This window comes from Hydractinia symbiolongicarpus, chromosome 12 (assembly GCF_029227915.1).
Source record: "Hydractinia symbiolongicarpus strain clone_291-10 chromosome 12, HSymV2.1, whole genome shotgun sequence".
Taxonomy (NCBI): Eukaryota; Metazoa; Cnidaria; class Hydrozoa; order Anthoathecata; family Hydractiniidae; genus Hydractinia; species Hydractinia symbiolongicarpus.
The window spans coordinates 9,305,863-9,330,541 of NC_079886.1; the positions used below are offsets into that span (position 1 = coordinate 9,305,863).

The 24,679-nt window shown below is 36.8% G+C and overlaps 3 protein-coding genes across 3 annotated transcripts; 2 read left to right on the forward strand and 1 right to left on the reverse strand.

Annotated features, from left to right (window-relative positions):
* Window positions 1-1,074: 1,074 nt before the first annotated feature.
* LOC130621228 (uncharacterized) lies at window positions 1,075-1,497 on the reverse strand. Its single transcript, XM_057436540.1, has one exon. It carries the CDS (start codon window positions 1,495-1,497, stop codon window positions 1,075-1,077), a length of 423 nt encoding a protein of 140 aa, XP_057292523.1.
* A 5,487-nt stretch (window positions 1,498-6,984) lies between these two features.
* Window positions 6,985-18,630, forward strand: LOC130621819 (uncharacterized). Its single transcript, XM_057437173.1, has 10 exons — window positions 6,985-7,218; window positions 10,645-10,718; window positions 10,798-10,869; window positions 10,970-11,080; window positions 11,588-11,725; window positions 13,672-13,857; window positions 14,258-15,247; window positions 15,925-16,252; window positions 16,764-16,828; window positions 17,188-18,630. The coding sequence occupies exons 1-10, from the start codon at window positions 7,134-7,136 to the stop codon at window positions 17,251-17,253; spliced, it is 2,115 nt and encodes a 704-aa protein (XP_057293156.1). The 5' UTR covers window positions 6,985-7,133; the 3' UTR covers window positions 17,254-18,630.
* Window positions 18,631-20,233: 1,603 nt separating this feature from the next.
* On the forward strand, window positions 20,234-22,979 carry LOC130621820 (D-aspartate oxidase-like). The gene is made up of 2 exons (XM_057437174.1): window positions 20,234-20,676; window positions 21,843-22,979. Exon 2 carries the CDS (start codon window positions 21,847-21,849, stop codon window positions 22,873-22,875), a length of 1,029 nt encoding a protein of 342 aa, XP_057293157.1. The 5' UTR covers window positions 20,234-20,676; window positions 21,843-21,846; the 3' UTR covers window positions 22,876-22,979.
* The last annotated feature ends 1,700 nt before the right edge of the window (window positions 22,980-24,679 follow it).

Genomic DNA, 24,679 nt, shown 5'->3' on the forward strand with positions numbered 1-24,679 from the left:
ATGCCAATCATGCCAGTCTTGGTATTGGTGAGACTTTTGACGATAGTGTACAGGTGTTTAACCTACATGCTACTAGTCTCCTCAGTGACCAACTCTTGCGCATCCTGAGATTTGAATAATCTATCCGCAAGCACCTTGTTATAGGACTCAATGAATGCTGTAAAGATATGGTTGCACTTGGTAGTAGTCCTCTTAATTTCCACCCCCTTGTCCTCTAGCAGTTTTGTTACACTTGACTTGAATTCAAAACCATTATCAAATTGAAAAATTTCCTACCTTGTAATTATCATTAATCATGTCCACGACCTCACTAGCCTTTTTCGTACGCAATGGCCTGGCAACCTTGTACCTTGAAGCCACATCAATACCCGTGAGAATATACTTGTACGTGTTTCCATACAACTGGTCATGAGGCATGTATAGAATGTCAAATTGATGCATCTAATTGGATGTTGTAATGGTGAAGTGCGGATAATCGATACGTTTTGGAACCCGAATATGATGGATCCAGAACATTTGCCTAGACAGCCGGTGAGTGACTAGATTTTTGGATAGGCCACTCTGCTTCGCGAGTAATTTGATGACGTTTTGTCCAGTCCACAGATGTTCGGGAGTATAATAAATTTTACTTAACTTTTCCGCCTCCTCTTCACTAATAATATGTGGTGCTTTCGACATGTTTATTATACTTGTCAAAAACGTTTTACAAATACTTGTAGGCAACAAAACCTAAAAGAGGCGATGCAATGTAGTATTTGTACATATAATCTTCCAGCTCCCGAAGGCTATTCCCAGTCTGTATTTGCATTTCCCGTTGTTTTTTGAACCACTCAATTTTAGCCTGTCGATCGTGTACCCATTGAGCTTGAGCATTTCGTAGTTTCTCCATGGCTTCGTCAAGTTTACTCAATAGGAAGTTGGTGCCACTGAAGGCTAATGCGTTAATAAGTGCTCCCTCTGCCATGATTGTCAAGGTAGCCATTTATTCTTTGATCCTCTTACAGTCTTTGCAACGAGATCTTATCCTTTGATGTTCGCAGATGCTTCCACCCCCACAGTCTTAGCAAATGGACCTCACCCTTTGATGAGGGCAGATGCTTCCACCTCCACGGTCCTAGCACCGAGACCTCCGCTTTTGATGAGGGCAAATACCTCTGCCCCCGCAGTCTTTGCACCTTGATCTCTCTCTTTTATGCTGGCAGATGCTTCCACCCCGCAGTCCTTGCATTGAGACACCTGCTTTTGATGGAGGCAAATCTGGCTGCCTTTGCACTCTTTGCAGTAAGCCCTCACCCTTTCATGGGGGCAAATGTCCCTATCTCCACAGTCCTTACATTGACACCTCCGCCTTTGATGCAGACACCTTGTACGATCTTTTGACGCTTGATTAAGATTAATGCATTTGATGCACGTTTTTGTCAGGTCCCCCCTCCACCTTTTGAAATTTTCTAGGGTAACACTTTTTTTACATTTTGAGCAGCTCTTGGTTTCCTCCATATTAACTCATTTTTGTCTCTACGACAAACACGAATTGTGGTCTACTAGTATTCCACAGAGTGAAAGCGCCCGTCTAGAAGATTCAGTTGAGCGTCTTATATGTATATGTAGCGCCTGAAATCCCCGGTTCCGTCAGTTCTCTTGGTCATGTGTAACGTAATCCCGTTGGCGTTGTAGAGCCCTCCCGGAACCGTGAAGACTGTGATCAGGGCTTGCTCTGAAGTCTACAAACAACGCATACCTCTCTTTGAAAAACTGACCAATGGTCACATTCGAGTCGTGACTTACAAATAGGTTCACGACTTGTTCGAGGTGGTCTTTAGGGAGCATTGCGTGTGAATGGAACTCGTTGGCCTCCCCCTCAACAGTTATGACTATCTTCTGAATCTGGGGGGTTATAGAACACCTCGTTGACACCGGAATAAGCCTTCACTTTTGAAGGGTCCACGAGAAATAGCAAAACACCTTCTAAACTCTTTGCTCGGGTGTCGATTTGGAGATCGTAGCACGTATCCTGTTTCTTCATGGTGACCACCTTGCTTCTTAGGATCCTTTCGTAGGGCAAAGCGAGGCAACTATAACGTGACATCATGGTACTTGCATCCAGTTTGATATTGGTTATTTTATAGGCGGCATCCGCCGCCTTGGCTGCCGTAAACCCAGAAGCCGCGTACCTCCATCCTTGATAACGTCACAATGACGAGCGAAGTGTGGGGCAAATTGGAGTCAGTTGTATAAATCCGCCGATGTCCCTAGTCAATTCGAACATCTTCCCCAAGGGTACACAGATCGTATTGCCATAATCATCTGTCCCAGCATGGCCGGTAGCCTTGACCTGCAGAGTCCGGATAGTACTGTCGTTTGGATTGATACATTCTAATATGAGATTGCTTTCCCGCTCAAATTTTGGCAACCACAAGTCTCTATAGACCGCAAGTGTGTTGTAGTCGCTAATGTTTTGTACCTCGTTACCATTCAAAGTGATACGTAAATTTTGCACCAACGCCTTGCCGATATTCGAAACGATCGTGCGTTCCGTATTCGTTCCTGTGAGTTCCAGGTCAAATAGTAGCTTCATACTATCGGAAAGATAACCTCGTCCTGTCGCAGATTGGGTTTATCCACGTACAATTCTTCGTTTTGATTGATTTTGGAAGGTATGTTGCTTATCTGAACGCGTTGCTTTCTACCCTTCATTCCAAAAAGCATTTTAACTCCTGGTAAGGATCCAATTTAGTTCCGAATGCACTCATTTATTTATATAAGGAATTTGGTTTTAAATAAATGCGGAATAATCCAGCATATGAACCAGATATTGAAGAGGAGGAGTAGGGTCGTCCGGAGCATGAAGGTACCCCTTCAACACTAAGGCCAGTACCAACTCCAGGAGAGCAACAGGGCGTTTCGGGGACTAGACTTCCGGGGCATAGGCAGGATATACTAAAATCAAAGGTCGATAGCCTTTACGAACAACTTAGGGAGGAAATGGAGCTGCCCAATGCGAATCATTACGATTATTTTAGGGTGGAAGGGGATCAACTCATTGTTAAAAAAATAATGAGGGGGATAAACCTTTACAAGAAATAGTTCTTACGAATAAAGATGGTAGGTTAAAAACTATTGCTCAGATAAAAACGTTGCTACTAGTACGCGCCTGGAGAACTTAGGGTTTACCAACTATAAAACACCCAAAAAAGTCAGGGCAGCGGCCCAGGCACTAGGGCAAGAGGTTGATGACATCGTGAAGAAGGCCAAGGAGAAGGGCGAAGATATGCAAATGGATACCTCGGGAATGTTGAGGATGCTCTGGATGATACCGAGAGTTTATACAAGAAGTTCGTTTGGTGGCGACGAAGTATTTACCGAACGCGAAAGAAGGGGGCTCAACCTGGAAATTCAAACCATACGTGGTAATTTGAAGCTACTGAAAAGCAAGATGATCTTGTACGATGGCGAAATCAACAAGGCAAAGGACAAGGTGAAAAGACTTGAGGAAAAAAGGCTACACCCCGAGCTACCGAGGAACGACAAGAAATTTGGGATGGGGATATCGCGAGGGCCAGGGAGGAAATTGAAAAATTAGAGGATTAGAAAAAGGCCGCGCAGTAGGCACACGGTCTACTCTCCTCTCAAATAGTTAGTCAGCTGAAGATCATCAAGGAAACCCTAATGAAAATCATCGGAGATGACACGTCCCTGCTTCAAAAGCTTAAGATCCTCCTCAAAGAGCAAGGGCTGTCTATAGCGAGTATCGTCTCGGCTATTGGTCTACTGATTTCCTCGCTGTTACAGGAGGAGGTGTCGCAAGGAAGAGGTTTGTAGAAAAGCAGCTGGAAAGGCTTGGAAAATTCCTGAAATACCTGGCAGGTAAGACAGGTGCTGCATTACCTGGCATTATTGGCCCGGTTGTCTCGTTCTTTTTCAGAGTAGCAGCAAAGATTGTCGAATACGCAGCCAAGCACCTATATATGGCAATAGCGGCTTCCGTTGCTTTTATTGTGGCCTATGTTGGAAAAAAGAAAGTCTAACATGTTTGATAAAACACATTAGACCTATTTAAGCCAGATGTACACAATGATGAGCCCTACCACCGTCGTGATCAGCAGTGTTTTGGTATCCTCATGTTGGTTTTGACCTTCCATAAGTAAGAGGTTTAGAGCCCTTCCACCCATAAGAGTAACGCGAGGTATGGTTTTCACCTCCCTGTATGTTGTTGGCTTGATAGTATGCCTAGGAGGTGTAGTATGCTTAGGGCTATAGCCTGCTTAGTGGTGTTTTGATAGTATGCCTAGGGGGTGCGGCAGCCGCATGCTTCACAATAGGTTAGTTATTCACATCAACTTGGACACCAACGCTTACGTTGGCAGGTGCGATTAGGATGTTGTTATTGTAACCAGAGATTTTACCGATGTCTGAGGGCAACATGTAGACGCTGGGCATAATGGCAAAATTAATCGGAGTTCGGGCATATTGCAGCGCCTCCTGGAATTGTGATTTCGTGCTCTACATTCTCCTCCCGCCTGACCGCGCTTTAAAATTTTTGCAACAGAATTTGTCTGGCTGTGTAGTTGTCAGCCCCAGAACCGAGTAAGGATGCCTTAGCCCCCGCCTGCAATCCAAGTAACAAGACCACGTAGGCGCGAATACTCTCGCTTAGCTTGGTCAGACCTTCCGACGTCAGACCCTGGCTTGTAGGCATGATAAACTTTCCATAATCCTCCTCAACCTGAGGCCACTATGAACCGTTGGTGAGTGACGACATGACAGCTTTTAATTTGTACAGATTGTTAGGATCTGCACCATACTTGCGACACACTTGTACATATCCGGATGTTGAGTAGGGATTTTTGTACTGATGAAAGCCATCCTCATACGGCATTGGTACCTTCATTTTTGCCAATATACGACGCATGTGGTAATAGACGTGAAATTTAAAGATTGGGTTGACAAGGGGTACAGAGCCCGTCATCTGCCTGGCAGACATGCCAAGTGCCGTAGTTGCGCAATGGGTAGCAAAATTAACCTGGATATTCCAATAGTCCAAGGCTTGTCCTGTCCAACTCACTCTGACAGGATCATTCAGCAAATTGGTTGGAATTTTAATGGCATATTTGCTCAACTCGGGAACTACCACAGAAACATGTGATTCTGTAGACACGTACAGGTACTGATGCTTAAGGTTTGTTAAACCAAGGGGCCATTCTCCCCTGATGGACTTTGCCTTCGGGTTGTACGAATACATGTTCATCCTTTGTTATAACAAAGAAAGGATGAAAAAACTCTACATTACTGATATATCGCAACCTACGATTTTTGAGGATTACCTGGGAGAGGACACTATAATAGCCTTAAAGTCCATCAGTATTCGGCCTATCTGGCTGATCCTTTACAGCAATAATGAATTCATCATCCGTAATACAAGGCCTGATCAGAGGGTTACCGAATTGAAATTATGAACGGTATGAACAAGATCGAGGATTTGGCGAGTATTGTGAATGGTCAGGCAGAGGACAAGAAATTATGAACGGTATGAACAAGATCGAGGATTTGGCGACTATTGTGAATAGTCAGGCAGAGGACAAGATTAAGCTGTTTGTCTTGAAAAATGGACTCTGCAGGCTCCGTGTCAGTGACGGGCACACGGTGGTGATTCACCGACAACTGCAAGAGCTCTTGGGCCTAGTCTACGATCCTAGTAAAAAGTACTATACGAAGGGCGACTACGATGCAGTCTACAAGACTGACGTTTACATTCGGCTACGACTTGTTTGCCCTCAGTTAAACGAAGACGACTGCCTACTGGATGGTAAATAACCCAAAATTCTTGCTTTGCTTCCCACCAAAGAGTTGAATGCCTGGGGGGACATGCTGACCTGAAATTTTGACACTCCAATTTACCTACCCCTGAAAGGCTCTACGGATCGCCTCGAGTTCATACTGACAGACGAACACCATCATGACAAAAATGTATCGTTTACAGGAATTACGATGTGTTTACTTTATAGAATAAATGAATGATGTGACCAAATTTTATCCGAATTTACCAAGTGCGCCTGCGGAGGACGATACTATCCATGAAAGCCAGAAATATAGACTTGACAAAATCGGAGAAATTGAAAAGTATCTTCGAAGTGAGATTAAAGAGCGGGACGGGCTCGCAAAAAAGTTCAAGATGCATGGTATGTGGGTACGCTACTGAGTGTGAGTAATATCACCTCAGGTGTCGGAATAGGAGCATTAGCTACGGCTCTGGGCGCTCCCATCTGTATTGCCATGGGGGGTATAACGATTGCTATGGGGCTTGGGCAGGCCGGTCTACGCAACGGCTTAAAAAGGCTTGGTGTAAAATCGAAAAAACACGAGAGTATCAGGCTACTCGCGGAGTCGAAATTAAACTCCATCGCCGATCTCATCTCAAAAGCGGTAGAAAACGCGATTATCAGTGACTACGAGTTTAGTCTCATTATGCATGGGAAGCAACAGTATATGCTATTGAAGGAACAGATACGTCAACGATTCAAACGGCGTGTTGACGCCATCAATGAACGTGAACGTGCTCAGCTAGTTGCGAAAGGCCGAAAAGAGGGTAGAAATGACGTCTTAAAAAAACTTCACCTGTATACAAACCTTAAAATGTTTTTTAACCCTTGTGGGGTGAAACAGCATGTGACTAAACAAAAGATTGTTGTATTGATAGTGATTATAAATATAAAAAATTGCTGTATTTTTGAGACCAGATTATTATTTACAGCCTAAAAAACGACTTCGACGGCTACTTCACAGACTGTTTGGGTTACCGTGGTGCACGCTCCCCTACCTTTAATGATAGACGGCCGCCTAAGTTACTAACAAGTGACTCTTAGAAGACCGCCTAATTAACCGCGGCGGTTTCAATGTATACGCAGTTGTGCAAATTTGCCACGGTGATACCAGACTTTGAAAGTCTCCTCGGCTAAAACGTCTTGTAGGTTTTCAAGACCCCGGCCCCTTATCCCGTCGCGATTCAGTTCCTGTGAAAAATAAAAATGGTGTTGTTGTTTAGGCAGGAAACTTGACGTGCGAAAAAAAATTCAGTCTTGTGTTGCTTCTGTTACGAGTAGTATGCAACTATTTAGCGAACTTAGGAGTCTCCTAAAATGAGCCGCCACAGGACACCATCAGTGTTACAAAAACTTGGAATAAATTCAGTCAAAAAATCCAAACACGAGGACAATAATAATGGTATAAAATTTGTTTGTCTTATTCATTCGAGCAATGTACAGTACTTGTGTGTGTACAGTACTTGTGTGAGTACCATATATTTTGTGAAGTTAACTAGTTAGGTATGAAGGCTTAGCTATGCTTAACTTTCTGTGAGAAGTGTTTAACAGGTCTTCTAGATTGCGTGACGTGAAAAACACAAAAAAACAAAAACGAATGAGACTTGAATAAATATAGCTACAAGAGGAATGATAACAAAAAGTTTGTCAGGTTAATTGAACACATGGGATAACCTAATTGGGGTAGTGTTTGGGGTGGTAGTTTTATTCTACAGACCAGATAATTTTTGTGCCCTCTTTTGCCACTACAGTAGTTTCCGACTAAATGGTTTTTATTAGTGATAATTTCACATGTAAATAACTTGAAAAAAGGACCCATGCATGCAAGGTTGCCACACAGCAAATCTTCTGGTTATAATGTTCTCTTGTCAATGAACAAGTAACATGGGAAAGGCTAATAATTAATTTTAAATTAATAATTGCTAAAAAGGAGGCTTTTCCCTGGAAAGGTTTTTACTCCTTATAAAGTTGTCTTAACAATGATCAAATAACATGGAAACGAAGCTATATCTGTACAAGAGTTTCACTAAGCCACATGCAATGTACAGTCAAACCTTTATCATTATGAAATATTGGTTGCATTATAATGACAACTATTCTTTAGGAACTACACCAGACAACATTGCCCATATTTTCTTAAAAGTGATCAACTTCACACAGCATCTAAATTTTGTAAAGGCATGTGGTCTGCAAATTATTATGTAAAGTTTAAATATGGTAGGGCTAAGTGTTGTTAACGAAAGGTAAAAGTGAAACTTCTTTTTTAACAAATTGACGCTAAATTCGTTATGTTAAGCGAACTAAAAGCCGCAGTCCTTAAAATTAAATTTAATAAAATAATAATAATTTAATAAAATTGCCGACATGAGATACATTTCAACTGATTTGCGTCGGCAATATTTTTTTGTAGTGAAATTTTTCGGCTGGCAATAAATTTCGTCATTCACCTTTTATTAGGGCTAGACCCCTCATAAATTGGATGCATTGATCTCCTAAGACAATGACAAATGGGAATGGAGTACAAGTCTTCTTGACATACCGTCCGGATGGTGAACTTCGTTAGTTTAATATAACAGTTCACTGCCAACTGGCTTTTTATGTTTCAAGATGAAGTCATTAGGTTAGGGCATCATTAGGTTGTATATCGCAGAAGTCGCTGGTCACATGCTTCGAAAATGCTTGTCACCAGCATAGTTTAAGGTGAAGCAAAACTGTACATGAGACTCAATTGTTAGAGTCTTCACAGAACGTCTCCCCTTACAAAACCGAGGGCAGGGCTGACTTATTGCCTGCTGTGTCGTGTGGGAGTAAGAACTTCTGGACTTCTTTTTAATATGATATACAATTTTTAAGATTATTATTACAAATCGAATGGCACCACAGTATTTCTGTAGCCTAAATGATTTTAGTTAGTGATAATGGCCTAACTTACTAAAAATCGAATGTAGTTATTTTGTAGTCACAATAAGTAGGAGTAGCTCAAACAAAACCAAAATATTGTTATTTAAAAATTTAACAAAAAAATACGTCGGCAATTTTTTTGCTTACGCAACTACAGTATTTTGTATTTTACGTCGGCAATTACGCTAATTTTAAGGGCTGAAGCCGTTGTATTGGAGTTTTATTGAAGTTATATATAATGTATATTTTACAAACGCTTTGAATATTAAAATTAGCTACCGCAACCGCTGCTTCAAATGCTACTTTAATTGGGGTACACCATGCTTTCAATTAACCTGAGTTTGTCTGCTAAGAGGGTTGGGGGGAGTGGTTGAGGTATGTTCATTAAGGATCTCTTTTGATATTTGTCCAGAAACTTTCTTTTAGCGTAATTTGCCATTTTTTAACAAAAGAGTTAGTATATATTTACTCTCGCACTTTGTGTGGAAGACTGTGGTTCAATTTCCCTGAGCAGCGATTCAACAGTGAAAAGGCTAATTTAGCTTTTTTTTTTGTTAATAACACAGAATCAGATCTGCTCATGAGGATGCTTTTGGGGTACTACATGGCTCTGTGTTGCCCCTTCTTATTTTTCTTTTGTATATTGATGACTTTAGCTTCCATGGAAAACAAGTTCATGTAAAAGGGCTTAAAATTTTGTCTATAAATCTTTAAAAAGCTCTTTATTGGTTTCTGATAATTAGGCCTTTAAGGTTTAATCCGTTCTTTACATTGTATGGTAAGATCCAACTTTTCATGAAAAGATGTGATGTATGAAGCTTTGTGTAATAAGATATGTGTAACTTAATTACACATATTCTATTATCCCTGCAGCACTAGTAAAGAAGTACTTAACATGTTTAGATATTGATCTGAGAAAATATGGCCTGCAAAAACTTCATTATTTCTCTACTTTCTCAGAATTTGTTTTCCCTAATTTATTATTTTGTGCTGACAGGCATTATATGGTAGCATTTGTGATTAAAGTAAACATTCCCTGACTTCACATTTCACTTTTTTCATAATTTCGATAATATAGGAAAGCTCTCCCATTAGGAAAATATGTTCAATTCATGCATAAACAAATCTACATGTGTGTGAGATGTACATGCAATGGCACACTTCTCATAAAATGGTTCAAGAGTGTAAATTTGTAACTTCAAATATCTATTGTTTGCTTAAATCCAATGTCTAAAGTGAATTATTAAATCAAAAGAAAAATTGAAAAACAGATAATTTAAAAAAGATAAAATGTGAAAGAAAAAGAATATGAATACCAGTTCCTAATTTAAAAATGCTAAAAGAAATGTGGCAAACTTGCAGACATTAATTTTGGATCCTTGTGATAATGTAGACAATTCTGTTAGTTTTTTCCATTTTGTTTCCAATTTTTGGCAGCCACCAAAAAATAGCACGTCACTTTTGTGAAGGTCTTTACTGAAGAAATTGCTAGCAATAATTACAAGCATCATATAGATCAGTTAGATTAGTAGCCATATATAAGACTACTAATCTAACTGAATAATGTTGGCTGTTATAACATTGGCAAGCAAGCATTGACAATTTAAAAAAGGTGTTTCTGTGTGTCAGGTGTTGTGAAAATTGCGTTCATAACTACTTGTATGAGGATCTCTGAAATTTGCTGCCTTTTCCACAAATATTAGTAAATTTGCATTAATAAAACTTAAATATGCTTCGTCATATAACACCTAACAACAATTGCATAAGCAAGACAGAATAGCTTTAATTAACTTTTTTTTAATTAGCACATGTTAAAATAAAATGCTTTTTTATAATAACTTCTTCAGTTCATGGGTAAAGAAAAGTAAAACTGCCAACAAGCAAAAGGTTATGCATTTTGCGACAAGTTATTTTTTACAATTTGTAGGGTCAAAAGCACAACAAAAATGGCTCCATGCAGCAAAAGAAATACGAGACAACTTTGTTGTATATCATGCAAAGGTAGAATATATGTTTCTTAAAAGATATTGTTAAATTTAGTTGATGAGCAGATCTAACCTATTTTTTAATCATTTTTTAGTATCTTGGTTCTGTAGTGGTTGAGAAACCCAAAGGTGTTGAAGTTGTTAAAGATGCCGTAAGAAAAATAAATGTATGTACAAGATAATCATTAATATTTTTCATTACATTTTTTTTGCTATTTTCGACACAATATGGTAATGTAGCAATGTTAATAATATTTCTTTATATAGATTGCAAGGCAGGTGAGAGTGTCAGAAGTTGGGAACAAATGTAGCAAGTTACAGAAAGTTGAAATCCACATCTCTATAGAAGCATTAAAGGTTATGGATGCTAAGACAAGGGTAAGTTTAGAGTGCTTTTTTTTTGTTCAAAATTTGCACAAGGTACATTAGAAAACAAGTTTTGTGGAGATTTTATTTGAATAAACAACCCATAATGCTTTACTTAACCCTCTTTCTCATTGTTGATGTAAATTGGGAAGGTTACCTGACAAGAACCTTTTTACAAAACTTCAGTAATTAGGGCTCACGATTAGATGAAACAAAAAAATTCTTTTTAGTAGAACTTGGATCTGAGAAAATATAGTGTGTTTTTTCTTTCGCTTAATGAAACTACAGGTAAACTTTATGGTATTATTACTGTAGAAATTTTATCATTTCTTGAAAATTATAATTTGTAGGCGTTGTATGTAGGCATTGTATTCATTGTATTAGTCTCTAAGTGCCCTAAAACTGCTTAATACTCAACACGAATGCTGTAAGTTTATTGAAAAATGTATGTGCAATAAGTGAGAATGAACGAAAGATGACATTACATAAATGACTTAACTGTTTCTATTTGCTGTTTAGATAATGATATGTAACAGACCATTGCACCGTGTTTCATACTGCGCAGATGATCATGCTGATAAAAGGCTGTTTATGTTTATCGCCAAAGATCAAGAAACCAAAACGCATCATTGCTTTGCATTTTTTTGCGAGAAAGAAGTAAGAAAGTTTTTCTGATTTTGTTGACAATCTTGTTTTAAGTTTAACCTGTCTGACCTGTACCACACTTTTTTTCTGAAGGTATTGTAATCAGAGTATTTAATCTTTTCATAAAGTCTTGTTTAATAGATTGGGATTAATTGTTATTTGACACTAATGACTTTACATCTACATTTTTAAATGTATAATTGATGTTAAGATAAATATCTTTTTGTTTGTTTATAATGTTGAAGATTATTTAATGTGTAGTTTGTTAAAGTGTTTTTAAAAAACTTGAGTGAGTGTTTCCTATCACCTGCCAGTCTGAAAAAAAAATCCATAAATTTTATGTCAGTCATTGTTTTCTTTTTTATTATGAATTCTTATTAAAAGCTATTATTTATAATTTTGGAAAAAATAAAAAACCAAACAACCTGATTGGTGCAATTGTTATCAGAAACAAAGGAATTTTTAAAGCTACTGTGAAAAGCAGGTTTTCACTTCAACGAAAATGGAATTGATCAACATTAATGGACAAAGTAACCAAACTTACTTTTGCATTTTGTTAATGGCAATTCGTTGGTCGATTCGACCAAATTTTGCTTAAGTAGAAACCACATTAAAACCCTAAGTTGCAAACTCTGTAATATGCTGGGAACAGTCAGTAGACAATATTTTCGTGATGTAGATGTTCTAAAGCAAGTGAATGTAAAATAATTTATAATTAATAATTAATAATTCACATTTTAAATATGTGATTAATTTCAAATCTTAACGTCGGCAGAAATTATAAAACTGGCATATACAAAACACTCAAGAATTTTAAAAATTAAAATTTTATTTTAAATTATTTTTAATGTATGCAATAAACTTTCTGTATAATATCTCAATGTCCAAATTGATACTTACAGCTATCTTCTGTTTAAATATGTAACAAAACAAAAATAAGATAGTGTGTAGTTAGAAATGATATACAAACTAAAAATTATATACAGTTCTTTTGTTTATTTAAACTAACAGGTGGGTTTTTTATATGTTTATATTCTATATTTTTTGTCGTTTTTTTATGGAATCTTTTAAAGTTATGAGAGGTTTTTGTGTGTTTCAATCACATTCGTTGGTTTAAGCATGTGGGTTAAACTGAAAGGGCTTCATGTTTAAAGTTGTAGAAGCCAGCTAAATGTAATAGTAATGTTTGTGTTACAAAGCTGCATATGTACTGTATGGTTTTAATAAGACGGTAGATCAGAGAAAATAATTGCTACCTATCGGTGGATGGCATTGTATGTTCTTTTACCGCAATTGGAGTGTTAAGCGAAATTTAATGTGACATAATATTTTTGTGGGCATGTGTTGCAATGCTTTTAGATTGACTACTCATTGCTGATGATGATAATTAATCTGTCTGCAACAATTGGTGATGCTTAATTAACATGGCATTGATTTAATCTAGTGATTATATTAATTACCTGTGTGTATTTTTTGCACATCATTGGCTTTTTTAATCCCGTGACTCAGTGATGATTTTTTAAAGCTGTAAACTTTTCCTTGCACTCCACAACAATTTTCAGTCTGACAAATTGACCTTTTATTTTTAATTATACATTGTTACATAAACGCAACTATTATAATGATTAATTTATTATTTCAAAATTATTTAATTAGGTGGTAATTTTGCATTGTTTTTTTATGTCCAGAAAACGTGTAAAATGATCTTGATTAAGTCAGGGAAGAACTAGAAAAAACAGTCCGTGATTTAAAACTTCCCTTTTAAGTAAAAGCTGCATAATTATTTAGGCAGTATATAGGAAAAGGAAAGTCAGAAAAATTTTTGCTTTCATTATTCATTCATATTATTGATGCAGGTTCTTCTTTGACAGACATCTTGAGCCCAACGATATCCATTTGAGAACAAAAATTGCAAGCACGACCTATATCTCACTATTATATGGAAAATTTAATTTTAGGCAGCAGACTTAACGTTAACTCTTGGTCAAGCATTTCAAATGGCTTACAGGAGATATGTTGAAAAGGAGAAGAAGGAAATGAAGGAGAATAAGGAGTTGATGACGATAGATAAAGAGATTGAAAAAATTAAAAAGGAGAAGGAAAAAGAGTTGAAGAAGGAACCTGTACTTACCAATGGAAACAGCGTATACTTTATTTTGTGTTTTAAAATGTTTTTTTTGCAAAAAAAGAGGTGGTCATTTACTTCCTCCCACTCAGTTGTTTTGGATAAGGAAAAAAGATAGAATTTCAAAACAAAAGTGGCATTTTTTTAAAAAAGGGTGAAGTCTTCAATACTTTGCAACTTGACGATAAAAAATTGATATGCAACATATTTAAGAGGTCTTTTTTAATAAAGCGAAACGCCAACAAACTTTGGCAATAGTGTCAAGCACATTCAGACATCTTTTTAGATTCAACCATGGAAAGCTGAAGGGAGCCTATCTAAAACTGAATTGAAATCTTGTTTTATCACCTTCGACACAAAGTTTTTAAAGCCGCCTCACCTTTGCTCAAACTATTCACTGATTTTGTTGTTTTGTTTAGACGCCTGAAAGAGGGAATACATCTTTGAACGAAAACTTGGCAGTGTTATCTCCTCCTCCCACACCTAACTACCAGTCTATTTCTAACCCCTATCCAACAAGTCCTGACATTTTCTCACCTAGTGTGTCGAGAAATATATCATTCGATGCAGCGTTAAACACTAGTGCTACTAAAAATGAGGATGTGTTTGATCCATTTGGTAATATACCTACAACGCAAACTGTCAATGGTAGTAATCAAGCTATTGAAGACGGGGGGATCAGTTTATTTCCTGTCGACAGTTTTAACCAAAGCAATAGCTTTGATGTTTTTAACTATAGTACAAGTCCGAAGGATGAAGACTTTCAAACAAAATACGACCCTTTTGCTGACACGCCGGATTGGAACAGCGTTGCTAGTGAAGAAGTTGCACAAACCACTCAACATAGTAATATCAACCCCTTTTCAGACATTTCAGCTAGTGAACAAGGAGGGGGTTTTAATCCTTTTGGCACGCCGTCCACTGATCAAACGCCAAATGGTATGAATGGTAGTGGTCAATTTGATGACTTTTCGACAGATGATAGTAATAATGATTTGTTCTCGCGATACCTCTCCAACGTTGTGGCAAGTCGAGAATCATCCAATCAATTTAAGAGTGCGGAGAATATATTTGTAGAAAATAATGGAAGTGGAGACTTCAGTGCTGTTGTCAAGAATGACGTTCTCCTTAACGAGCACAAAAGCAATTCTTTTATCAACAATTCTGGATTAACTGCCTTCGGGAGCAACAACGAGCAATTTGAAGTTAATTTTGAGTCCAATTCTTCCAATCAATTCAATCAGTTCGAGACTAGTTTTGATCAACTAACTTTGAAGGAGCCAAACGGTGCGGTTTTGTCTGAATTTCAAGAAATTAATGATAGTTTTGGTTTTGATGGTAATAATGCGTTGAATACGTCCGCTCAACAGGAGGTCACACCCAGTAAGGATATGAGTTCGTCCACAAAGGTTAGGACTTTTTTACTGTTTCTATTTTGTATACACCATACTGTAAATGCCATAGTGAAGCTGTTAATCGTAGGTCAAAAGAATGCGAAGAAAGTTCGTAGATGGTGTAGTGGTAACGCATTTGGCTTGTAATCATAAGGTTGCAGGTTAGAGTCCCCAATCTGGCACACTTTAAATGTGGTGTTGTCAACCCATTTGGTGCCATCTGCTGACCGCCATCCGGCTTGTGTGGCTGGCAAGCAATGCTATACGTCTCTGGCGGTAACATAGTTACATTCATATGGAAGAAAGAGACATCCATTAGGATGAAATCCCCAAGAACGTTAAAACTTCCGATACTTACATTATACCTTACGGGAAAAACGCCGTCTATTTTTGTTGATTTCTACGAAAAATACCAGTTCACAACCTTTAGTTCCATAATTTACGATTTTTTCGCCCATGAATTCGCAATGTTTCATTCCGCTATCTTTTCTTTTGTAAACTTTTCTTCCCTTAAGGTAGTTTTTGCTTCATTTTGGAAGGTTTCGCTTCTAATATCTATCAATCTTGTTTTCTATCAGGCCGTATAAAAATGAAAATTTTAGTCCACAAGTTTTCGTCCTCTACCAAACGAGTGGGTGTGTACTAAACACACCGAAATATAATAGACGTTAAGAATACCTGTTATACTTTAGACAATTCGGCCACGCCCTTCGTCTGGAATTGGGTTAAAAAGTTTTGGTTTACGTGCACCACCCACGAAACGAGACATCAAAGCCGCATCCACTGTACCGTCGCCATCACTCAAAACTACTGCCACAGTGGTTACCCACACACCTCCGCAGCAACCGCAAGAAAAGAAATTTGAAGAAAAAATCATTTCGTCGAGTCATATTTTACCTAATGTCGATCGAAGAAATAGTACTGACCATCTTAGCATGAAATCTTTACCAAGAACGGCTACCACGCGCACTGTGCAGCCACTAAGAGATTCGATTTCACTGGCCTCCAAAAGTCTCGACGGTAGGTTTCTGTAAACATTCAAACAGGCATTAAATTTCGCGGATTTCGCGGATATAGCCCTAATCTGCAAAATTAAGTCCGCGAAAATCTGGAAAGTAGACATCGGCGAAAATTTGTCCCCGCGAAATTTTTGAATAATTGAATAATTGCGAAATTTATGTAAGAAAATTTCTAAAAAATTTCCATGGTCAAAATCTCCAATTCCACAAGCGTTCGTATTTTCCCTAACTTCTTTCGTCACCTTCCTTTGTCGCCTCGTTTATGGCAGTTTGTCACAAAAATCAACCGAGAGCTAATTTTGAACAGTCAAAAATGTGGAAATTAAGTCCCCACGAAATAGTAGAAAATGGCGCATCTGCAAAAATAAGTCCCGCGAAATGCTCGATTTTCGCAGATGAGCTCAACTGCGAAATTTAATCCCTGCGAAAATTTATCACAATAAAGTATACAAGTACGAGCTAGAGAGGTCAAGCTGTTAAGTAACAAAATTAATCTTCAAACTCTTGTTTAGATCTGGCTGGCGGAGATTCAAATAAACATTTCAATCCGTTCTCAGCGTCACATGACGAGCTATCTGTAAGACTATTACACTTTCTAAACTGGTTTTTTTTTGTGCAATATATCGTTGTTGATTTGTAAACCAATTTGAAATCACTGGAATACCGTGAATTCTAAAATAACCCCTCCCTTCTGACAAACGCCTACTTTTAATTAACGCCCCTCTAATTATTGCCCCTCTGATCAACGCCCCTCTAATTTAACGCCCTCTGTAATAGCCGCTCCCCTCAGAAGTATTTAAAAAAGATAGCAGTGAAGATTTCAACATTATGCTTTCGAGAAAAACAACCATGCGCAGCGGGACGAGATCTTTAAAGGATCAAACAACCTTTCTTCATGACAAACATTTTGACTCAGTTACCTGTTTTTCGTTTTAGACTCGCCATCCTGGTGGTATTTTTGATAATAACCACGGAAACCTGGAAATGCCTCTCTCATCTTAAACGTAATTTTTTTTAACACGCATATGTTTCGGGTTTTTTTAAGGATAATTTATATATGATTTTGCATGGATTCAGAAAGAAGATATTCTCTACTTTTAGTTTGATAGCACTCAAGAAATTTCATCTTCTTCCTTATCCTTGCAGAGCTGAAAATTAGTTATAATATAGAGAAAGGATACAAAAAATTATTTAAATTAGATTATGCTGATTATTTTCGTTAAGAACTAGGTGCTCACGAGATTAGTGATAAGAGACAACCTAGTGTTTTGGATCCATTTTTTAACAAAAAGGACTGGGGAGAAGAATGGCTAGGGCCTTGTGAATATCATTTGAGAATATGTAGGATTAGTTTTCTCTCTATCCAACCTTTTTACTTTTTTCATCAGTCGTAATTTTATCACCAGAAGTCGCATGTTTGTCAAACATTGAAAGTGTCCCTGAACAAGTGTTCTTCGTCTCGAAAACTTGTCATCGTTTTTATCACCGTCACTGTGAGCAGCTACCATTTCCCTGCTGTTTTCCGTGAACTGTGTTGTTTTTTACCAAAATGATATTAAAATCAACTTGTCTGTTATTGTTATTGTTAATGTTGAGTAATTATTTCTAATATTCCGTCAGTATTAAATGTGCTTGTACAGTATTTGTAGTAGTTGACAACCCTGTGTTCTCATTCGGGAGGACGGTAATCAATGATGTAGGTGGCACCCTTCTCTCTTCTTTATATTGTTACCCACATTTTGTTTGTCTCTGATCGATTTTATAGTTGTGATACGGAAACAACAAATGAAAATGCGATATATTTATCAACTTTGTTTCGACATGTTTTCCTAAAGTCGTTTTTTTGTTGACATTTTTTATTTTTTTTTTAAATTATAAAACATCAGGACTTGTTTACCAGCGCCACTTTCGAATGCACAGCCAGGGTAAAAATCCATCGGTATATTTACATCTGTTTACTCTGCGTTTTTTTTTTGTTGATGTAGAAAATGCGTGCCTATGTAATTTATCCTATATTTTATTTATTTAAATTTATAGTTTGTTCTTGCTATCTTCTTTAAGATTAAATCCCCAAATGTAGCTGTAATAAAATCTAATTCCTTTCTCTCCTAATTAGCTATATTCTAATACCTTTTCATATTTTTACACTCTAGTATAAAATAGGCATTTTGCAGGTTGAAATGAGCGCTAAAAATTTGCTTCTTTTACTCAACAAGTTTTGATCTTCTCTGATAAAGGTATGAGTCTGAGAGGCAAGATGTATAATACCTCCTAGTTTCCCAGTCAAAAAATTATGCAGGCAGCTTAGTGTTTTATTTATTAGAGTTTTGTATATATGTATTTTTGTTTCGTTAAAAAAGTGCTTTTGTATATTTTAAATGGAAACAGTTATTATTCTGACGAGAGACAAACCATAGTAAAGTCAACATAAGGTTCCATGCTTTGGAATACCCAGTCTTCGGAAACTTACCCAATTTAGTCCTAGTCAACACGCATTTTCAAGTTATTTTGCCGTAAATTTTCTGAGTGCAATGCAATGGCTTCGCCAATTTTAAAATTTTATTGACGTCAATTCGTTATGTTTAATGTCGACGTGATGTAACGTCAAAAAAATAGAAAATATGTTTTTTGGTGACTACAAAGGATAGTGAGGACATTTACTTAGCTTGTCACACACGGAATTGGCGTACTATCATATAGCAGAGTAGTTGATGGCCCTGTAAAATTTAAAAGCTTTAACAGAATAAAATTTTGATAATGTAAGTAATGATTTGGGCATCTACTATTGTAGGGACTTAGGCAGACTAAAATAATTGTTGTTGTTGATAAATAAACAAATGTTGTCACCACTCGCACCAGTAAATATATTTTAAAAGAAATTACTTCCAATGTATAGAGCTAAAATACTGGTTAAGGAAATGTTGCTTTAGATGTTGCTTTGTTTACATAAATATTCAGGTTTAAAGAGTTTTTCATGACGTTATCAAGCATTACGTCATCCCCTTAAGGTTTTCTAAAAAAACAAATACTAACAAATATGGAATTTACATAAAAATAACAAGAATGAACCAAAGATACTATGATCGTAAATGAGACTACAATTCCTGATCTAATATACACTGACATACGTCTTGGAAAATGCAGATAATTTACGCTTTTATGCAAATAATTTAGTGGTCGTTGCTAAATCAGAGGACGAGCTTAGACGGAAGTTAATAAACTGGAAAAATGGCATGGAAGAAAATGTTTTCGTTATGCGCGTTGTTTTGGATTTTCACAGCCAAGTCACAAGCGACCCTGCATCAATGCAGGTGGAGGTTACAATACCAGTGTTACGAACACAATGCAGTCCGCCTGGGGTGAATTTCGAAAGCCATAGCCAGTAATAAAATGCAAAACATATCCTGTCCTGTTATATTCAAGCGAATGCTAGGCAACAGAACTGTTAAAATAGCAACGAAACGATGGAGTCACGATTCAGTGGATTTGCAATGTTAAAGCAAACTCACAATCGCTAGTGCAAAAGATTTGAGAATTCCTGACATCGAATTGGTCGTAACCTACTTCAGGTATGGCTGATATGATATGATATGTAAAGAAGTAATGTCAGAATGAAACAAATCACAAATGTTGCTGTCGCTGGAAGTAACTTCAAAGAGAAACCAAAAAAGACATAGGGCGAAATTATACAGTCAGATGTGAAGAACTTCATGACGAACACTGACCCTTGAGACAAAGTCACGCAGAGACATCGAATTCGAAAAAGTCAATAGCCGCGCAACCTACTCTGAGTAGCCAAAGTACGTTAAAAAAATAGTGAGTGTGTAAGCAATTTAGAAGTTTGTAATTCGTATCAAAAACATATGCACCACAAATTTGGGAAGGTTCTCTTGTCATTAGATAGCAAATGAACTTAGGGCTAAAGACTTTATATTACTTGGTCAGATCTAAAATCTTAAACGATTTTTCGGACATTGTATTGCGGGTTATCCGGCGGATTGTTTCATAATATTGTCATTATGAGCAATCTTTACTTTGCGACTTTTAAATGTCTTGGTTTTTCAATTAAAAGTTATTAGCGACTATTTTCGCGCTTCATTTACCACATACTTGAACAAGCCATCTTTGCCAAAATAGTTATTGCAAAAAATTTCAAATGTTAAACTTGGTTGCAAAAAGCGTTCTCTTGATTCCTTTCAAATTATGTACATATGCACATTTTTTTTATGTCAATACAGAATGCTCTGCGGGTTTTTTTTAAATAATTCAAAAAATAATCAATGACTGCAGATTGGGAAGAATTTGTTAAGGTGTATATACCACACATTATGTATGCATATTTGCTTCACCAATTCTTAAATCATTAATTATATTCTTGTCGTTTGAACTTGCACTTAACCTGGTCCACCTCTCACAAGAGTCTTGGTAAGTAATATCTTCATTGATTCTTCAAATTATAACTGAAATAGAAGAGTTTCAATGTTCCGCATATTCTTCACCTAAAGACTGCATTATGTCCTGTCAAATCATGGTTAAAAACTTTTCAACTGTGGCTAGTAGCATTTCGATGTTCTCTATAAACTACGTGCAAGCTATATACATTTTAACTTTAAGATCAAAAGATGTCTTCATTTAAAAAAAATAATTGGTCTGGTCTGAACTGGTTTACGGCTCACTACCTGCCTTATTTTGCCTGTCGATTTGCGTAAGGGGTCTAGGGAGTATAAGCAACACCCTTCACATTGAAACTCGTCTATAAAAGAGAATATTTTTAACTGCAAAGTATAATGGAGTGGCACCAATAACATTGTGTTTTTGGTCCCAATGCTTCTTTATTATTGCTCATCCACATTTTGTAAAATTATCCACTTCCGTATCGGTAAGGAAAACTCAGTAAAAATGATTTATCGGTAAAAAAATAGACAATAAAATTGGTTGTTGTTATAATATATAGTCACCTAAAAAAAGCAAGTTTAGTGTAAAATGATAGTTGAAGACAAATATAAAGCTCCATAAAAGACCTTTAGCTTTTAAAATTTACAAATTTCGTGTAAATGCAATTTTGAATAGAAAACTAACTTCTGAGATGCAATACACAAAGAGCGCGGGAACTTAATATTTTACTAATTTTTCGTGCTTCTAATTATGTTGGAAATATTAAAATCTATGTGGCACTTGCAGCAATTATTTCAAATTAACTACGACAATTTGCGCAATCTTTTTTCTATCTTTGGGCATTCTTATCATTTTTTCTAATTATTTATACAGAATAGCCACTTCAGCGTTGGAAAAGCTAATTTCATGGCATGGATTTGATCGTAGCTGTAGTAAAGGCACTTGCTAAACCCGCCCTCAATTACGTATTTAAATAGGATTTTTAGCACCAAAAATGCTAATATATCCAAATATGGCAATGGAAATTTTAACCAGCGTTACAAGAATTGAGTAATTTGTTTTTTGTATAACCTTGGAGTCATCCAACTTGTTACATTGCATTAAAATTTCCCGAACATTTATGTCATAGAATATTTAACACTACTTCTATATCATATGTCCTTTAAAATCATAATAAACAAGATCCTTCTTTTTAGAAAAATGAAGATTGCAGTTGTTGGTGCAGGTATCATGGGAATGGCAGCAGCTTATTTCATCAAAGAAACATTTCCTCACTTTGATGTTATAGTTTACGCTGAAAAGATGAGTCCCCACACAACAAGTGATGGTGCTGCAGGAATATGTGTTGGTGCACCTGTTGAAAAGAATCCAAGAGAAAAAGTGAACAAATGGGTGAAGGCTACTGTTGATTATGCGCATAATATTATAAGAACTCACGAAAACTCACACAAAATGGGACTCTCAATTGCCCATGGTTACCTCCTTAGTAGCAAAGGAGAATTGAAAATATCTGATTGGAAAGATTGTGTAATTAATCACCATAAATTGGATGAATCCGAACTTCTTCAATTTCCTGATGAAATTACAAGTGGATATCTTGTAACCACAGTTTTTGTAGAATGTAGCAAATACATTCCGTGGATCGCCAAATTGTTTAAGCAAAAAGGTGGCAAATTAATAGAGAAGAAGATAGAATGTTTGGACGATTTGCAAGCCCATGATATCATTATAAACTGTTCAGGATTAGGTGCAAGATACCTTGTCAATGATCAAAGTGTTAAACCAGTGAGGGGTCATGTCATCAGACTGAAAGCTCCTTGGGTGAAAGGATTTATAAGACACGTGGACAACGATGACAGAGGAAGATCTAAGCACATCCTAGTCAACCAAGACACTGTCGTTATCGGAGGGTTAAAAGAAAAGGACTGCATCGAGCCAGAACCACGAGAAGAAGATAGAGAATGGATAATTTCAGAAGCACAGCGATTTTTACCGAGTCTTAATCATGCTAAAATTGTAAGAGAATGGGTGGGTTTCCGTCCATCCAGACCCACTGTTAGATTGGAAAAAGAAATTTGGAAGTTCAAAACACCTCTAGGAGGAGTAAAATCGGTTCCTGTAATACATAACTACGGTCATTCAGCTCATGGAGTGAGTTTGTTTTATGGTTGCACCCAAGAGGTTTTGGAGCTAGTTAAAAGTTGCATTAGTTGTAAAAGTAGATTATAGTATACAATCATATTTCGTCACCAGTTGATGTAAAGATATAAGCGCAAAATAAAACATTGTAATTAATACTTAATAAAATCATGTATTACATACATTATGAAAAACACCTCTTCTTTCAAATTTTGTTTTAAAAAAAAACATATTAATGATCTAGAAGTTATGCCTGACTTTGCTTACAAAATGTGGGATTTAATTGGCAAATACGAGTTAAAATCACAAATAATTCGCATTCTTTCCTTTGCATGTACTTTTTTCGGAAGATAATAAACAAATATACGCCCACTCACATAGCTCTAAGAGTTTCATCAGTTTGATGGAGATTTTACCAGGGGCATTGACGCGTTACGTAAATCTCTTATCTTAACTAGTTTGTCTTGAAATGCATAGAGAATTTGATTCACGCGCACATTTTGTAATTGTTTAACACTCAAGCACTTAAACATAACTAGAAGGATAGCAATCTTCTAGATGGTAAGGATAACCAACCTTCAACAATTTAATACACCAGACATATCCTGGTGACGGTTCACTGTGGTGCAGTTAATCAATCTTTGAAACTATTTGTTATCAAATGACTTTAGCTAATTTTTTTATCTTTTCATCTTGACGTGGGATTTTGTATCTGCTTAAGGGCGGATAGATCTGGGAGGGCGACGTGACAAGTTCGATAGCCTAACATTATTCGGTCCGGGGGGCGGGGCGGATTCCCCCCCTTAACGTTTTTTTTATAACTTCTTATTGCTATGTTATATGGCTATAAAACTTACTGAATATCAATATTTATCTATTGAACACCTACCTGCTAAATTTTTAGGTCCCATACCTTTGAGAGGCCATAATATTGGCCATTACTCAAGACTACCCCTAAAAATTTCTATGAAATCCTTATAATGGGGAAATTTTAATAACTCCTGTTAGGATTATCCTTAGAACTTGAAACTTACAACACAGCTTTGTTTTATTAAGAGGAACTATTTTGCATAATTTGGACACGTGATTAATCTTATTTCCCGATTTTGTCGGATTTTACCCGAAAATCGGAAAAAGACAGATTTTTGGTCAATTGTTTATGAGATCCATGTAAAAACCGGATATGTTTTATTAAGAGGAATTATTTTGCATATGTTAAATAACTTTAATTTAGCTTTTAGATACTTCAAACAGAAGGCGAAAATTCGCTCTGGAACAAAAGTAATTAAATTTTAAGCAGATAGTTTCATTTTTAACAAATTTCAAGCTTCTGATGACGTCACAAAAAATTTGCTGACGCAAGAAAAATTTATTACTGCCATTTTGTTCCTTTTATGACGTACTATAAGTGTGCCAAGTTTGATTCAATTTGAACAACCCTATGAAAAGTTATTGAAGGGGCGAGGGGGGGATTACGCCCCCGGTCATAGTATGTTCGAAAAACCCCGGACCGAATAGGGTTAAATAAACGCTTACAAACAGGGCTAGCAACTGAATCTTCAGGATGCCCGTGAAAAAGAGGATCAGTTAAGTGTGACAATAGGAGTGAAAGAGCTACAATTTTCTTAGGCACCGTCTGCTTATCATTTTAAACTCGCCAGTAGAATTTTTTTTAGGGTGTAGCTAAAACTCACATACCTTGTTCTGGAAGTAGCATCGCTCTTATACGTAAAAGTGATATGGAGTTTTGCTCTGTTGCAGAAAGGGAAGAATACAGTGATGTGTAAAAACATTACTGTTTGAAAATAAAAGAGATGTTTTGCAGTTTTTTCTGCAATTTCTGTTTAATGCTCGATTGTAGATTGAGGGTGAATGGAATATGGCTTGCAACTCA